Source organism: Gekko japonicus, unplaced genomic scaffold, assembly GCF_001447785.1.
Source record: "Gekko japonicus isolate JY-2015 unplaced genomic scaffold, Gekko_japonicus_V1.1 scaffold135, whole genome shotgun sequence".
Taxonomy (NCBI): domain Eukaryota; kingdom Metazoa; phylum Chordata; class Lepidosauria; order Squamata; family Gekkonidae; genus Gekko; species Gekko japonicus.
Genome location: NW_015175359.1, coordinates 980,384 through 992,295, shown reverse-complemented (window position 1 = coordinate 992,295; position 11,912 = coordinate 980,384). Strand labels below are relative to the sequence as shown.

Below are 11,912 nucleotides of genomic sequence, written 5' to 3'. Positions count from 1 at the left end.
GGGGGTTGCAAGCATAGGGGGGATGCTTGCCTTGGTTCCACTGTCTGATGGGGGGGTCTGCCCAGGTGAACTTTCCCTGTGAGTTTGCTGTCTTATTTCTGAGCTGTTCCATAGACTCCTGTAACTGCAGCTGTCTTTTCTGGAAAGAGCATTGGAGAGACTTTTTGGGGGAGTCTGTAACTGGGACGCCAGAAATGTAATCCACCCCCAACTTGAAGAGATTGTAAAAGAGCAGGTGGCAGGGTGAGGTTCCCTGTGCATTTGGTGTGTGTAACTTGCAGGGGGTCCATTCTATATACTTTTGAACCTGTGTCTGACATGTCCCCCCAAAAAACACTTCCCTGACTTGACCTTAGTCCTGTTGGGTTCACAGTGCCACAGTGGCACTAGTTCTGCTGGGCACATTGCACTGGTTCTGCTGGGCTTGCAAAAATGCCTCCAACCTTCAGTTTCTACTGCAGAGATTCTCTGGGACTTCGATTCTGTTCTGCATGGCTTCTGTTGTCCTTGCTTTTTTGCTGTTTTTCCCTCCATAGGAGCACCTTCTTTGGGGGGCTGTAACTTGGACCCCATAAATCCAATCCTCATCAAACTTGGAGGGCAAGTAGAGGAGAGTCATCTGGAGATCTCTTGCATGTTTGGCATCTTTAATTTGCACAGGATCCATTCTATACAATCCTGACCCTCATGAACCTGTGCTTGTCATTTCCCCAGAAAATGCTTTCCTGGGGACACCTTCTTTGGGGGAGCCATAACTCGAACCCCATAAATTCAATCCTCACCAACCTTGGCATGTAGGTAGAGGTGGGTTAGCCGGATATCCCTTGTGAGTTTGGTGTCTCTATCATGCTGAGGGGTGTTCTACCATGTCACAAACCTCACAAATGAAACTGGTTTATTTGTGATGTTTCATGGTTCATGAAGCTGGCATACCATGAACCATACCACATTTTCCCAGTTCATGCCCATCACTACTCAACACCAGTTCTCTAGGTGAAATCCATCTGGTTGTCCTCATGAATTACCCCTGCATTGACCCATGTGGATCTATAAGAACCAGATCATCACTGAGACAGTACCCTAAGACCACAATTGTACCTTTAAAGATTGACTACCTCTTTCAATAGTCTTTCAGTAGTCATGTATGGCTGCGAGAGTTGGACTATAAGGAAGGCCGAGTGCCGAAGAATAGATTCTTTTGAACTATGGTGCTGGAGAAGACTCTTGAGAGTCCCTTGGACTGCAAGAAGATCAAATCAGTCAATCCTAAAAGAAATCAACCCTGACTGTTCCCTGGAAGGCCAGATAATGAAACTGAAGCTCAAATACTTTGGCCACCAAATGAGAAGGGATTGAAGGTCAAAGAAGACGGGGACTGCAAAGGATGAGATGGTTAGACAGTGTCATAGATGCAACGAACATGAAGTTGAGCAAACTTCAGAGGACGGCGGAAGACCGGAAGGCCTAGCATGATCTGGTCCATGGGGTCGCGAAGAGTCGGACTCGACTGTGCGACTGAACAACAACAACAACAATCCAACACTAGTCAGTACAGTCATTTATTTATTTTTCCCCCCCTCAAATTTATAATACTGAAATGTATCACTGACAGGTAAACCTTAGGTAAATCTGCCAAAGGGGAAGGTCCCTAACTTTTACCACTGATATTAAATATAGAAAAAGAAAACCCACCATGTTTATAGTAACACAGATGACTCAAACAAAGAAACAAACAAACCTGCGACAGAAACTTCTACCCCATGGTAAGCCAGTCATCTGTATTGCTTTCAAGTTACACAGCGCTCCATTTTCAGGTTTTTCTAGTACAGGCCTTTAAGAAGTGACAGCGTAGGAGCTAAACTATGTATTACATTGAAAAGCAGCCATGGTGGAGTCTAATTAATATTGGTGCTGGGGCATAGGGAGTTAACACTTCCTCTTTGTATCACTGCTCTGAGAGAATCCCCCCCCCCAATGCTATTATTAGCTCTAGTAGGGGAAAAGAGAGGTACAATTTGGGATTGGTGAACAGTAGAACAAAACAGCTAAGGGCCTTAGTACTTACTGGATTTTCTTAGTGAAGTTCTTGGAGACTATTCCTCCTTCTTCTTGTTGCTCTTCGTGTTTACCTGCCAAGATTAGAGTGGTGGGGAAGAAACCATTCAGCAAATCCAGAGAGGACAAATTTCCAACAGTACTTCTCACCAAAAAGCTATTCTTCATCTTTCCTTATGTCAGCTAGGGTTGCCAACTCCGGGTTCAGAAATACCCAGAGATTTGAGGGTGGAGCCTGGGAGAGTGGAATTAAGGGAAGGGAGGGACCTTAGGCCATGCAGTCCACCTTCCAAAGCGACCATTTTCTCTAGGAGAAGTGGAATAAATGTTTTAAATAAATAAATGAGAGATTTATGCACTCTGGAGATCAGCTGTAAATCCAGGAGATCTCCAGCCCCCACCAGGAGGTTGGCAACCCTAATTGTCAGCTCCTTCCTTCCTTCCTTTCTTCCTTCCTTCCTTCCTTCCTTCCTTCCTTCCTTCCTTCCTTCCTTCCTTCCTTCCTTCCTCCAGACCCTCTGTCTAGTAGATTATATGTAGCAATCACATTTTTAAAAAATTCTACTCTTGCTCCAAGGAACTCAGGACAGCGTTCATAGCTCTTCTTTCCTCCTTTTAATCCTCCCAATTTCCCAACAACCTTGTGAGGCAGGTTAGGTTGACAGGCATGACTGCCTCAAGGTGACTTTAGTAAATTTGAGTGCGGATTTGAACCCAGGTTTACATCCTCCTCCTCCAGCACTCTAACCACTGTATGACCCTGGCTCTCTGTTGCCCACTTGAACTCCACTGGCTCTTTACCTTTAGCAACCTCTTAAATTAACTTCCAGCTTCAATAAGAACCATCATGTTTTATTTTTGCTCACTGCCTTGCACAGGATCGATGTGTCTCATTTAATGTTGGAGAGATATTTACCCTTCTGTTGCCTCTCATATTCACAGAGGAAGAATGTCATTTCCACCCTCTTTTGTTCCAGCAACTTGGTACACTTAAAAACCTGTTCTGCATCCAATGCCATTTAAATTAGTCTAATTTAGTCTGCAGTACATCTTGTTTTCCACATCAAGATTACAAGTGCAGGTTGTTGTGTTTTGAATACGCGAAGCCACCATTGGTTTATCAAGGTCAATATTGCATACTGTGACATTCCAGAATCTAGGGTAAAAGTCTTTCACATCACCAGAGTCTTTTAACTGGCAGATTCCAGGCACTGAACCAGAGACTTTGGGCAAGCTAACTGCTCTACTACTGAGCCACTGCCATGCTTAGAAACAATATATTTCCCCTCCTCCTGCTTTTTTGACTTTCCCCCATTAGTGAACATCTAGCCTGAAGAAGAGTTCTAGAGAAGTCAAAGCTTGCACTGTTCATTGAGATGCACACCATTTTGTGATGTTTTGGTTGCCTAATAGAAGATATTGCGTGATTTTTGCTTTTGCAATTTGTCTGCAAACCAACACAACTACCTGCAACCTGTGCTTGCATATAGCTCACTCAGGGCAGGCCTATACAATATGTAGTTCTGCAATCCTTTTTCCAAGAGGGTGTGTTTTTAAAAAACTGATTGCAGGCAGGAATCTGGAAAGGGGGGAATCAAGAGTCTCTCCCCGCCAAGCTCCCCCCCCAAACTCTGTCTTTCCCAGGCTCCGCCCCCAAATCACCAGAAATTTCCCAAGCCTGGTTGGTGACCCTAGCTCTGATCAACAAAACTCTCCAGATTCAGTTTAGATTTCACCTCAAGCCAAGTTAGGGTTGCCAAGTCGAAAAATCTCCTTACCGGGGGACTCCGGTTTTCCCTTGGATGACCGTGGCCCCGCCCCCAGCGTGCCCGGCGTCGTCACGTCACTTCCGGGTGACACGCACGTCGGGGTGGGGTTCCCCCCGGGGGGGACTTGGGAAGCCTAAGCCAAGTGCTGGGAGCAACTCCCTGTTATGCCCTCCCTGTGTGCGGCCTTTGCTTAACAAACCGAGCCGTCTGGAACAGCTGCAGCCTGAAGCAGCTCCATAAACACTCAGACAAGCTATGTAGAGTGGCATTTTCGGGCAAGACCAGGCCCACAGCCGACCCTCACGGCAGATTGACTGGCTCTGTGTTTTGTTCCTTGCCAATTTCAGAGTGCTCCAGCAAACAGTAAAAGGGCTGGGAGAGTGTGGACACTGCCCAGATATGGCTCTGGAGGAACAGCTGAGGAAATGCCAGTCAGTCTGCAATGCATGAAGCACTCACATTAACTTTGAAGCAAAGGCCTCCCATCTGTTCTAGGGCAGATGAGCCTCTTGTCACAAACTACCTCCAGATCCCGTGCCTGGGGAAGTTTGGGCCTAGGGTTGCCAGCTCTGACTGGGGAAATACCTGGAGATTTGGGGGGTGATGCCTGGGGAGGGCAGGGTTTGGGGAGGGACCTCAGCAGGGAACAATGCCATAGAATCAAGCTTCCAAAGCAGCTGTTTTCTCTCCAGGGGAACTGGTTTCTGTCGTCTTGAGATCAATTGTAATAGCAGGAGATCGTCAGGCCCCACCTGGAGGCTGGCAACTCTAGGCCCTCAGCAAAACATCACCACAGTGGCCTGAGGCAGTCAGGGTTGCTGCGAGTCACCATATCTGAGCCTCGCCTCATATTCAGAAACACACACACAAGATGCTAGATTGGAACAGGGACACTGCTGCTATCCCCCCCCCCCATGCAACACTTCGTCTGGGTCCCTAGGATAAACTGGGAAACCAGAATTTTGTACCCACAGTTGGCAGCCCTAATGGAATTTTTATGTGTCTGGATCCCCTAGATGTTGTTTTGGTTCTAGAAACAGCTGTGGGAGGGGAACCTATGCACCCGGGCTATGGTACACCGCTGTTTCCTTATTTGAGAATAGTCTGTATGGACTGCTTTGGTAGGGGGGAAAAGGTACCTTCATTGGGTCTGAGTGTGGCTGGGAGAGGAGAAGACTTAACCACCCCCCATCCCCCATAGGTGATCTACAGGGTTACAGTGTTGACAGGGAGTCATCACCAGCGATGGTCACCCAACTAAAAAAACCACCCTGACCCAGCTGTTCTTCCTGCTGGTATGCATGAACGTGATGTTACAGCATGCACTGTGCACCGAGGCATGGAGCTTGGGAGTGGCTGCATTGATACTATGGTCTGATCTGTAGGGCCCAGGCTAGCCCGATCTTATCGTATATCAGAAGCTAAACAGGGTTGGCCTTGCTTAGTATTTGGACTGGAGACCCACCAAGGAATTCCAGGTCTGCTATGCAGAGGCAGGCAAACCACCTGTTTCCTCTCCTGACTTGGAAAACCCCACGAGGTTGCCATAAGTCAGCTGCAACTTGACAGCTCATTCCACCACCACCACATAAGTGCATCGGGGATCACAGAATTGCCCAGCGCCATTTTACAGGGTGGACTCCCTGTGGACTTCAAGGCTAACTCAACAGTTCAGAGCTGAGCCCAATCCTCTTCAAGTGAATGATGGCCTGCTCACTCCAGATTGCCTTTTACATAGAGAGGAACTTGCGGGGCCACTGCTAGGCTCATCAGGCAAACTGAGGGGGACAACAGACTTCACAAAACTTAATCTTCCACCCAACTTAATCTGGGTAGGTGAGGAAGCTCTCACACACAACCCCTCCCCAACTATATATATGCTCAGGGGAACTTGGAAGAGGAACATGGCATCAAGTCATAGCTGACTTATAGTGACCTCATAGTGTTTTCAAGGCAAGAGACATTCAGGCTTGCTATTTCCTGCCTCTGCGTAGCAACCCTGGACTTCCTTGGTGGGTCTCCCATCCAAATACTAAGCAGGTCCATCCCTATTTAGCTTCTGAGATCTGATGTGATCAAACTAGCTTGATCTATCCTGTTCCTGGCACAGGTCAGGGGCACTTATGTCAAACACTTTTAGAGTACAACAAAGTTTGAGTCCAGTGACACCCTTAAGACCAACACATTTAGTTCTGGGTATAAGCTTTTGTGTGCATGCTTCAGATGCATGCACACAAAAATGTGTACCCAGAATTAAACTTTGTTGGTCTTAAAGGTGCCACTTGACTCAAACTTTGTTCTATTGCTTCAGACCAACATGGCTACCTACCCGAATCTATTTTTAGGGTAGAGTTTGTCGTCGTCCCCCAGCTGCTTTGGCCCAGGTGAACAAAAAATCTAGGTGCTTGTATTGCCCCCACCCTTGCCAACAGCGGCTTGGAGGATGGTGGTTTTTAGCAGGACAACAGGAGTAAAGGCTGAGGGCTAAATAACCCGTCTTGCGTCTGCTGACTTCTAATCACAGCCCAGTAGCTGCATTCTATTAATCAGAGCAAGTGTTGGTTAAAAGGATCATGGAACTACACAGAGTGTAATTTTGACCTTAAATCCTAAAATGGATATCAACCCTGTGTTTAGTTTAAATCAGGCAATCAATTTTAGTGTCATCGTGTCGGATGGACTGCTTTTAGCTGGTTCAGGCATGCATGTTCATCCCAGGATAAGTGCAATGTTAATCAATGCCTTACACATGACAGAAGAAGAAGGAGGATGAGGAGGAGGAGATTGGATTTATACCCTGCCCTTCACTACCTGGAGTCTCAGAGTGGCTTACAGTTTCCTTTCCCTTCCCCTCCCCACAACAGACACTCTGTGAGGTAGGTAGGCAGTCAAATAGAACATATCCCTCTCCTATCATATTAGGACTTGGGGGCACCTAATGGAATGGATGAGTACTAGATTCAAGGCAGACAAAAGGCAGTCCTCATTTCCTCAATGAGTAATTGAATTGTGGGATTCCCTGCCAGTGGATGTTGTGATGGTTATGAACACAGATGGTTATCAAAGTGACTACTACTAGCCATGATGACTAAGGGGAATGCCTACATCCAGAGGTAGCAAAGCTCAAAATGCTAGTGCTTGTAGGCAATGTTAGGGGAAGACCTTGGCCTCTACATCATGTTTTGGTCCTCCAGAGTAACTGGTTGTCCACTGAGTAAAATAGGATGCCAGACTCAATGGACCACTGGTTTGATCTAACAGGGCTTTTCCCCCTATGTTTTTGTTGATCTTTAAGGTGCTGGACTCATATCTTGCTCTCCTGGAGGAAGTGGCCACTTTGGCAAGCAGACTCTATGGTATACCATATTCTAAATGAAATCCCTCCCCAAATTTCCTGCTCCATAGGCACCCCCCCAATTCTTCAGGAATTTCTCAGATCGAAGTTGACCAGCCGAACTCATACATTTGGCTGCCAGTGAGAAATCAAATAATGTACATGTACATGTCAACTGGTCCTTAACAGATTTACTATTTTGTGGAACAGGTGGGGAATTTCAGTGGCTCCCCCCCACATTTCACATATCGGGGGACCTTTTAATTGCCTTTAAATGGTTCTAATGTCATCTGTTTTGAAATCCCTGTCTCCAATCCCTTCTCCCTTTGTCTCCCTGGCCTACTCTCTTTGGGCTTTTTAAAATGTTGTCAGGTACATGAAATTTAATCAAAGATACAAAGCTGGGTTGGCACCAGTGCTGCTTGTTCATCTCATTCCAAAGCCTGGGGGAGAGGCAGATCAAAGGAAAACCCGCTTTTCAGAACTGCAAATCAGACAGCTTGTAAGAAACAGGGAGGGAAGCGCTGCAACTTGACAACTTCCCTGATGATGTAACATCTGGAAGTTAATTAAAACCAAACCAAACCAAACCAAACCAAAAGGACAATTGCTCCATTTTATAGATGGGGAACAAAGGCTGAGACATGTCTTGAAGCATGAAAAACAGGGGTAGGAACGGCAAAATTCTGGATTGAGGACTGTCCAAGTGTGGCCCAAAGAGGATGTTTTCTGTGCCACCCCACAGCCAGTCCTCCTTTCCCCTGCCGTAGGATGAAACTGGAATCCAAATTGTTACAGCAGGCTAGGGCTGGGTGTGCATGAGGGCAACTGCTAAGAGGCACAGCTGCACTTGGTGCCACTAACCTTGGAATGTTGCAGCAAGATCTCTGGGTTGCAATCTGGCAACTCTCTGGCCAGCTCTTCCAGATCTACTATATACTTTATAGATCATGATCAATGTTCCCTCTAAGCTGTGGAGTCTTGTGAGCAAAAATTCTACTTTGTGAGCAACTGGCATTAAAGTTGTGAGCGAGCGATTTGGCTGCTGCATAAATTCGTTCGCTCTGGCTCCCTCCTTCCTGAGCGAAGACAAAAATGTGTGAGCTGGAGGCTAACAGACTGTGAGCTAGCTCACACTAACTCAGCTTAGAGGGAACACTGATCATGATAGCCCTAAATCTATGGGGAAAGCATGAGTGCAAATGCACTACTATTTTTTCTTTCTTTCTTGAATGGTCTGTCGCCCAGAAGTCAACCCAAATTGTTTTTTCCCAGCATGAAGATGTTGTGTGAGAACCTGATGTGGACCTTGCTGCCTGCTAGGAAACCAAGACAGAGGATGTCTGTCCTTACAAAATTTTGTGTGCCTTACAAAAAGGTGGCAATCCAATTTAAAAATGCACATGTCCATTTAAAGAATGGCTTTCTTTTGGGAAATAGACAGGAGGAGGGTCTGATGCTTTCCTAATGGCCACTACTCTCCATTTGGCCAAAGAAAAGCAGTGATCCATGTGTGTTAAGCCATTTGCAATGGATAGGTAAAGGTAAAGGTTCCCTGGCTCGAAAGCCAGTCGAGTCCGACTCTAGGGTTGCAGTGCTCATTTCCGTTTCAAAGCCGAAGAGCCAGCGCTGTCCGAAGACGTTTCCGTGGTCATGTGGCCGGCATGACTAAACACCAAGGTGCACGGAACGCTGTTACCTTCCCACCGAAGTGGTACCTATTTATCTACTTGCAATTTCTTGCTTTCAAACTGCTAGGTTGGCAGGAGCTGGAACTAGAGACGGGAGCTCACTCCATCATGCGGCACCCGGGTCTCGAACTGCTGAACTACTGACCTTCCACAGCCTGCAGTTCAGCGTCTTAACCACTTGAGCCACCGCAGCTCCTTTGCAATGGATACCTTGCATGTATTTTGTACCTTTTGTAAATATCAGCATCTGATTATAAAACTAAGCTTCAGCTTTCCACATGGGAGCAATTCCCCATTGTCCTCTCATTGCTGCTGCAAACATAGAGGAATTCACAGCACCAGTGGAGACTCCAGTGGAGACTTCAGTGGACTCTACACACGGGAGAATCTCCATATTTTCCTCTTGCGCCTTCCATTTGCTCCCCTTGCCACCACAGTGCTTTTTCTGCAATTGTTTTTTTTTTACAAAAAGCAGTAGTCGGTTTATTGGTATAGTGTAAAGACACTACAGATTTAATTTTTTTGAAAAGCAAAAAGTCTGACGGAGGGTAAGTGAGTCACACCAAATGTGAACTTGGAATTGTGGAAATGCATACCTTCTGATCTACATGGATCCCAAACCCACTTAGGGTATGATCTTTCAGGGAAGATCTGAACCCAAGCAGGTTTGGGAAAACCCTCAGAGGAGCCAGCACGATCTACAACTGCACAACAGTGTTGCATGGAAGCACCTCAAAACCCAGTATAGTTTGAGGGTGGGCAATGTGGAGCAAAACATCCGTGTGGGAGCAACCCAGGTGCTCCACCCTTTAAAGACTGGCCCTCCTGTTCCAGGAGGTCTTTCAGTATTCCTCGCTGTGTACACAGCCATTGGTGGCTCAGTTCAGACAATCCAGCAGTACAGAGAATCTGACCAACCCACAGCCATGTGACTCCCTCTTCCTCCTCCCTTCCCTCTCATGCGCTGCATCCTTCTCAATTTCCCATTTAGCACACATCAAACTTTGTATAACATCTGAATTTGCCAATACTAGAAGAAGAAGGAGACGAAGAGGTTGGATTTATACCCCGCCCTTCACTACCCAAAGGTGTCTCAGAGCGGCTTACAAACTCCTTTCCCTTCCCCTCCCCACAACAGACACCCTGTGAGGTAGGTGGGGCTGAGAGAGCTCTTCACAGAAACTGCTCTTTTTCAAGAACAGCTCTTATCAGAACTACGGCTTGCCTAAGGTCATCCAGCCAGGTGCAAGTGGAGGAGTGGGGAATCAAACCCGGTTCTCCCAGATTAGAGTCCGCGCACTTAACCACTACACCAAACTGGCTCTCTAGGTGGCATTTGTTTTCCAAACTAGGAACTATGGTTTTAACAGGGTTTCCAGTTCTGGGTTTGGAAGGCAAGCAACCTTTTTCATTAATTTACTTCATTTATATATCACTTTTCTTCCCAATGGGGACCCAAAGTGGCTTACAACATTCTTCCCTTCTCCATTTTTAATCCTCCCAGCAATCTTATGAGATAGGTTAGGATGAATGTGTGTGACTGGCCTAAGGTTACCCAGAAAACTTCCATGGCACAGTAGGGATTTGAACTGGGTCCCCGACCAGCACTCTAAGCACTACACCACACTGGCTGGCTATCCATAATTTGACAATTTGGTGTAATTGCAAACTATGATTCCCCCCCCGTCAAATCACAGCTGAATTATGGTGACCCCTGTAGGGTTTCCAAGGCAAGAGATGTTTGGAGGTGGTTTGCCATTGCCTGCCTCCATGTCACAACCCTGGTATTCCTTGGAGGGTTCCCATCCGAATACTAGCCAGTGCCAACCCCACTTAGCTTCCGAGGTCTGATGAGATCAGGCTAGTATGGGATATCTAGGTCAGGGTAAACTATGATTAGCGCTGAGGAAAAAAGGAAAGAGAATCCATGTACAAGATAAAAAAGGAACATATTTGCAGCCTGTTCAAAAGACTGTCTGAATAGAATCCCTATAAATTCCTGAGTATTTATCTATCTCTTTCTTATTGAACTAAATCAAATATAGGTCAGCACAGACCTGAGATGAACTCACAGCCAAACTTTGTGAATGCTAATGTAGTTTCCTCCCCCTTGACATTATCCACAGGAATCATTTATGGACATTGTATTTTAGAGCATATGTTCATATTTATCAAGAGCACCTCTATTTCTGGCCCACTCACTGTATGACACTTGTAATAAACAATTAAGTAGGCTTGTGCTCTAGAAGTTCACACCAAAGATACAAATCCCTTCTTCTTCTTCTTCTTCTTCTTCTTCTTCAAAGTACACTGCTTATTTGTTTATTTCTGTTTTTTTGGCAGGGCTGTCAACAGATTTTTAAGTTGATGGATCACCTGCCTTCATACTGATCAATCAACTAATTTAATTTAATTTAAATGTTATTAAAAAAGCAACATGGTTTGGATACTGAGTGAAACCTAAAATAATTTGTGGATGAATCATCAAAAACTACCACGTGCTTAGAAGGAAAGGCCATTTTTAAAAGACTATCCTTTCTGTTTCCAGTCACTGACCCCAAAGAACAAACACATATTTGCCCTCCAAGCCTGAACTAGAATACATAACGTGAAGGGGGTTTCCTGGTGTGACCATAATTTGCCAATTAATAATTTCCCAGCCTATAATTTAGGACCAAAATTACTACTTATCTGGGGAATCTGTGGTTTAATTTAGCCACAAAAAGCAACTGCCCACGTGTGTGTGTCTGTGTGTGTATGTGTGAGTGAATAGGGGCTATAGTACTGGGGAGATGGGGTTCTCCCTCTATGTTGCCACAGGCAAAAATGCCCCCAAGTTGCTTATTGCTCCAGTAGGGAAAAGCTATAGGCGCCCATATTTAGCTAATCAATTTACCAGTGTAAGATAGTGTAGCAGGGAGACATGGTGAAATGGGGATACATGGGTTCCAGCCTTCACTAAGTGACAAAACACACCATGTGACCTTATGCCAGTCATTCTTCTACAGGATAACCTATCTCACAGAACTGTTGTGAGGACTGGGGGATGGGGGGGGGAAGTTG

General features: G+C 45.9%; 1 protein-coding gene across 2 annotated transcripts in view; it reads right to left on the bottom strand.

Moving 5' to 3' along the window:
* HSPB8 (heat shock protein family B (small) member 8) overlaps positions 1-11,912 on the bottom strand; it is a 43,868-nt gene that overhangs the window by 12,621 nt on the left and 19,335 nt on the right. For both annotated transcript variants that reach the window (XM_015425325.1, XM_015425324.1), the window contains exon 3: positions 2,066-2,129. In XM_015425325.1, the coding sequence (XP_015280811.1) occupies positions 2,066-2,129 (64 nt within the window). The remainder of the gene's footprint in view (positions 1-2,065; positions 2,130-11,912) is intronic.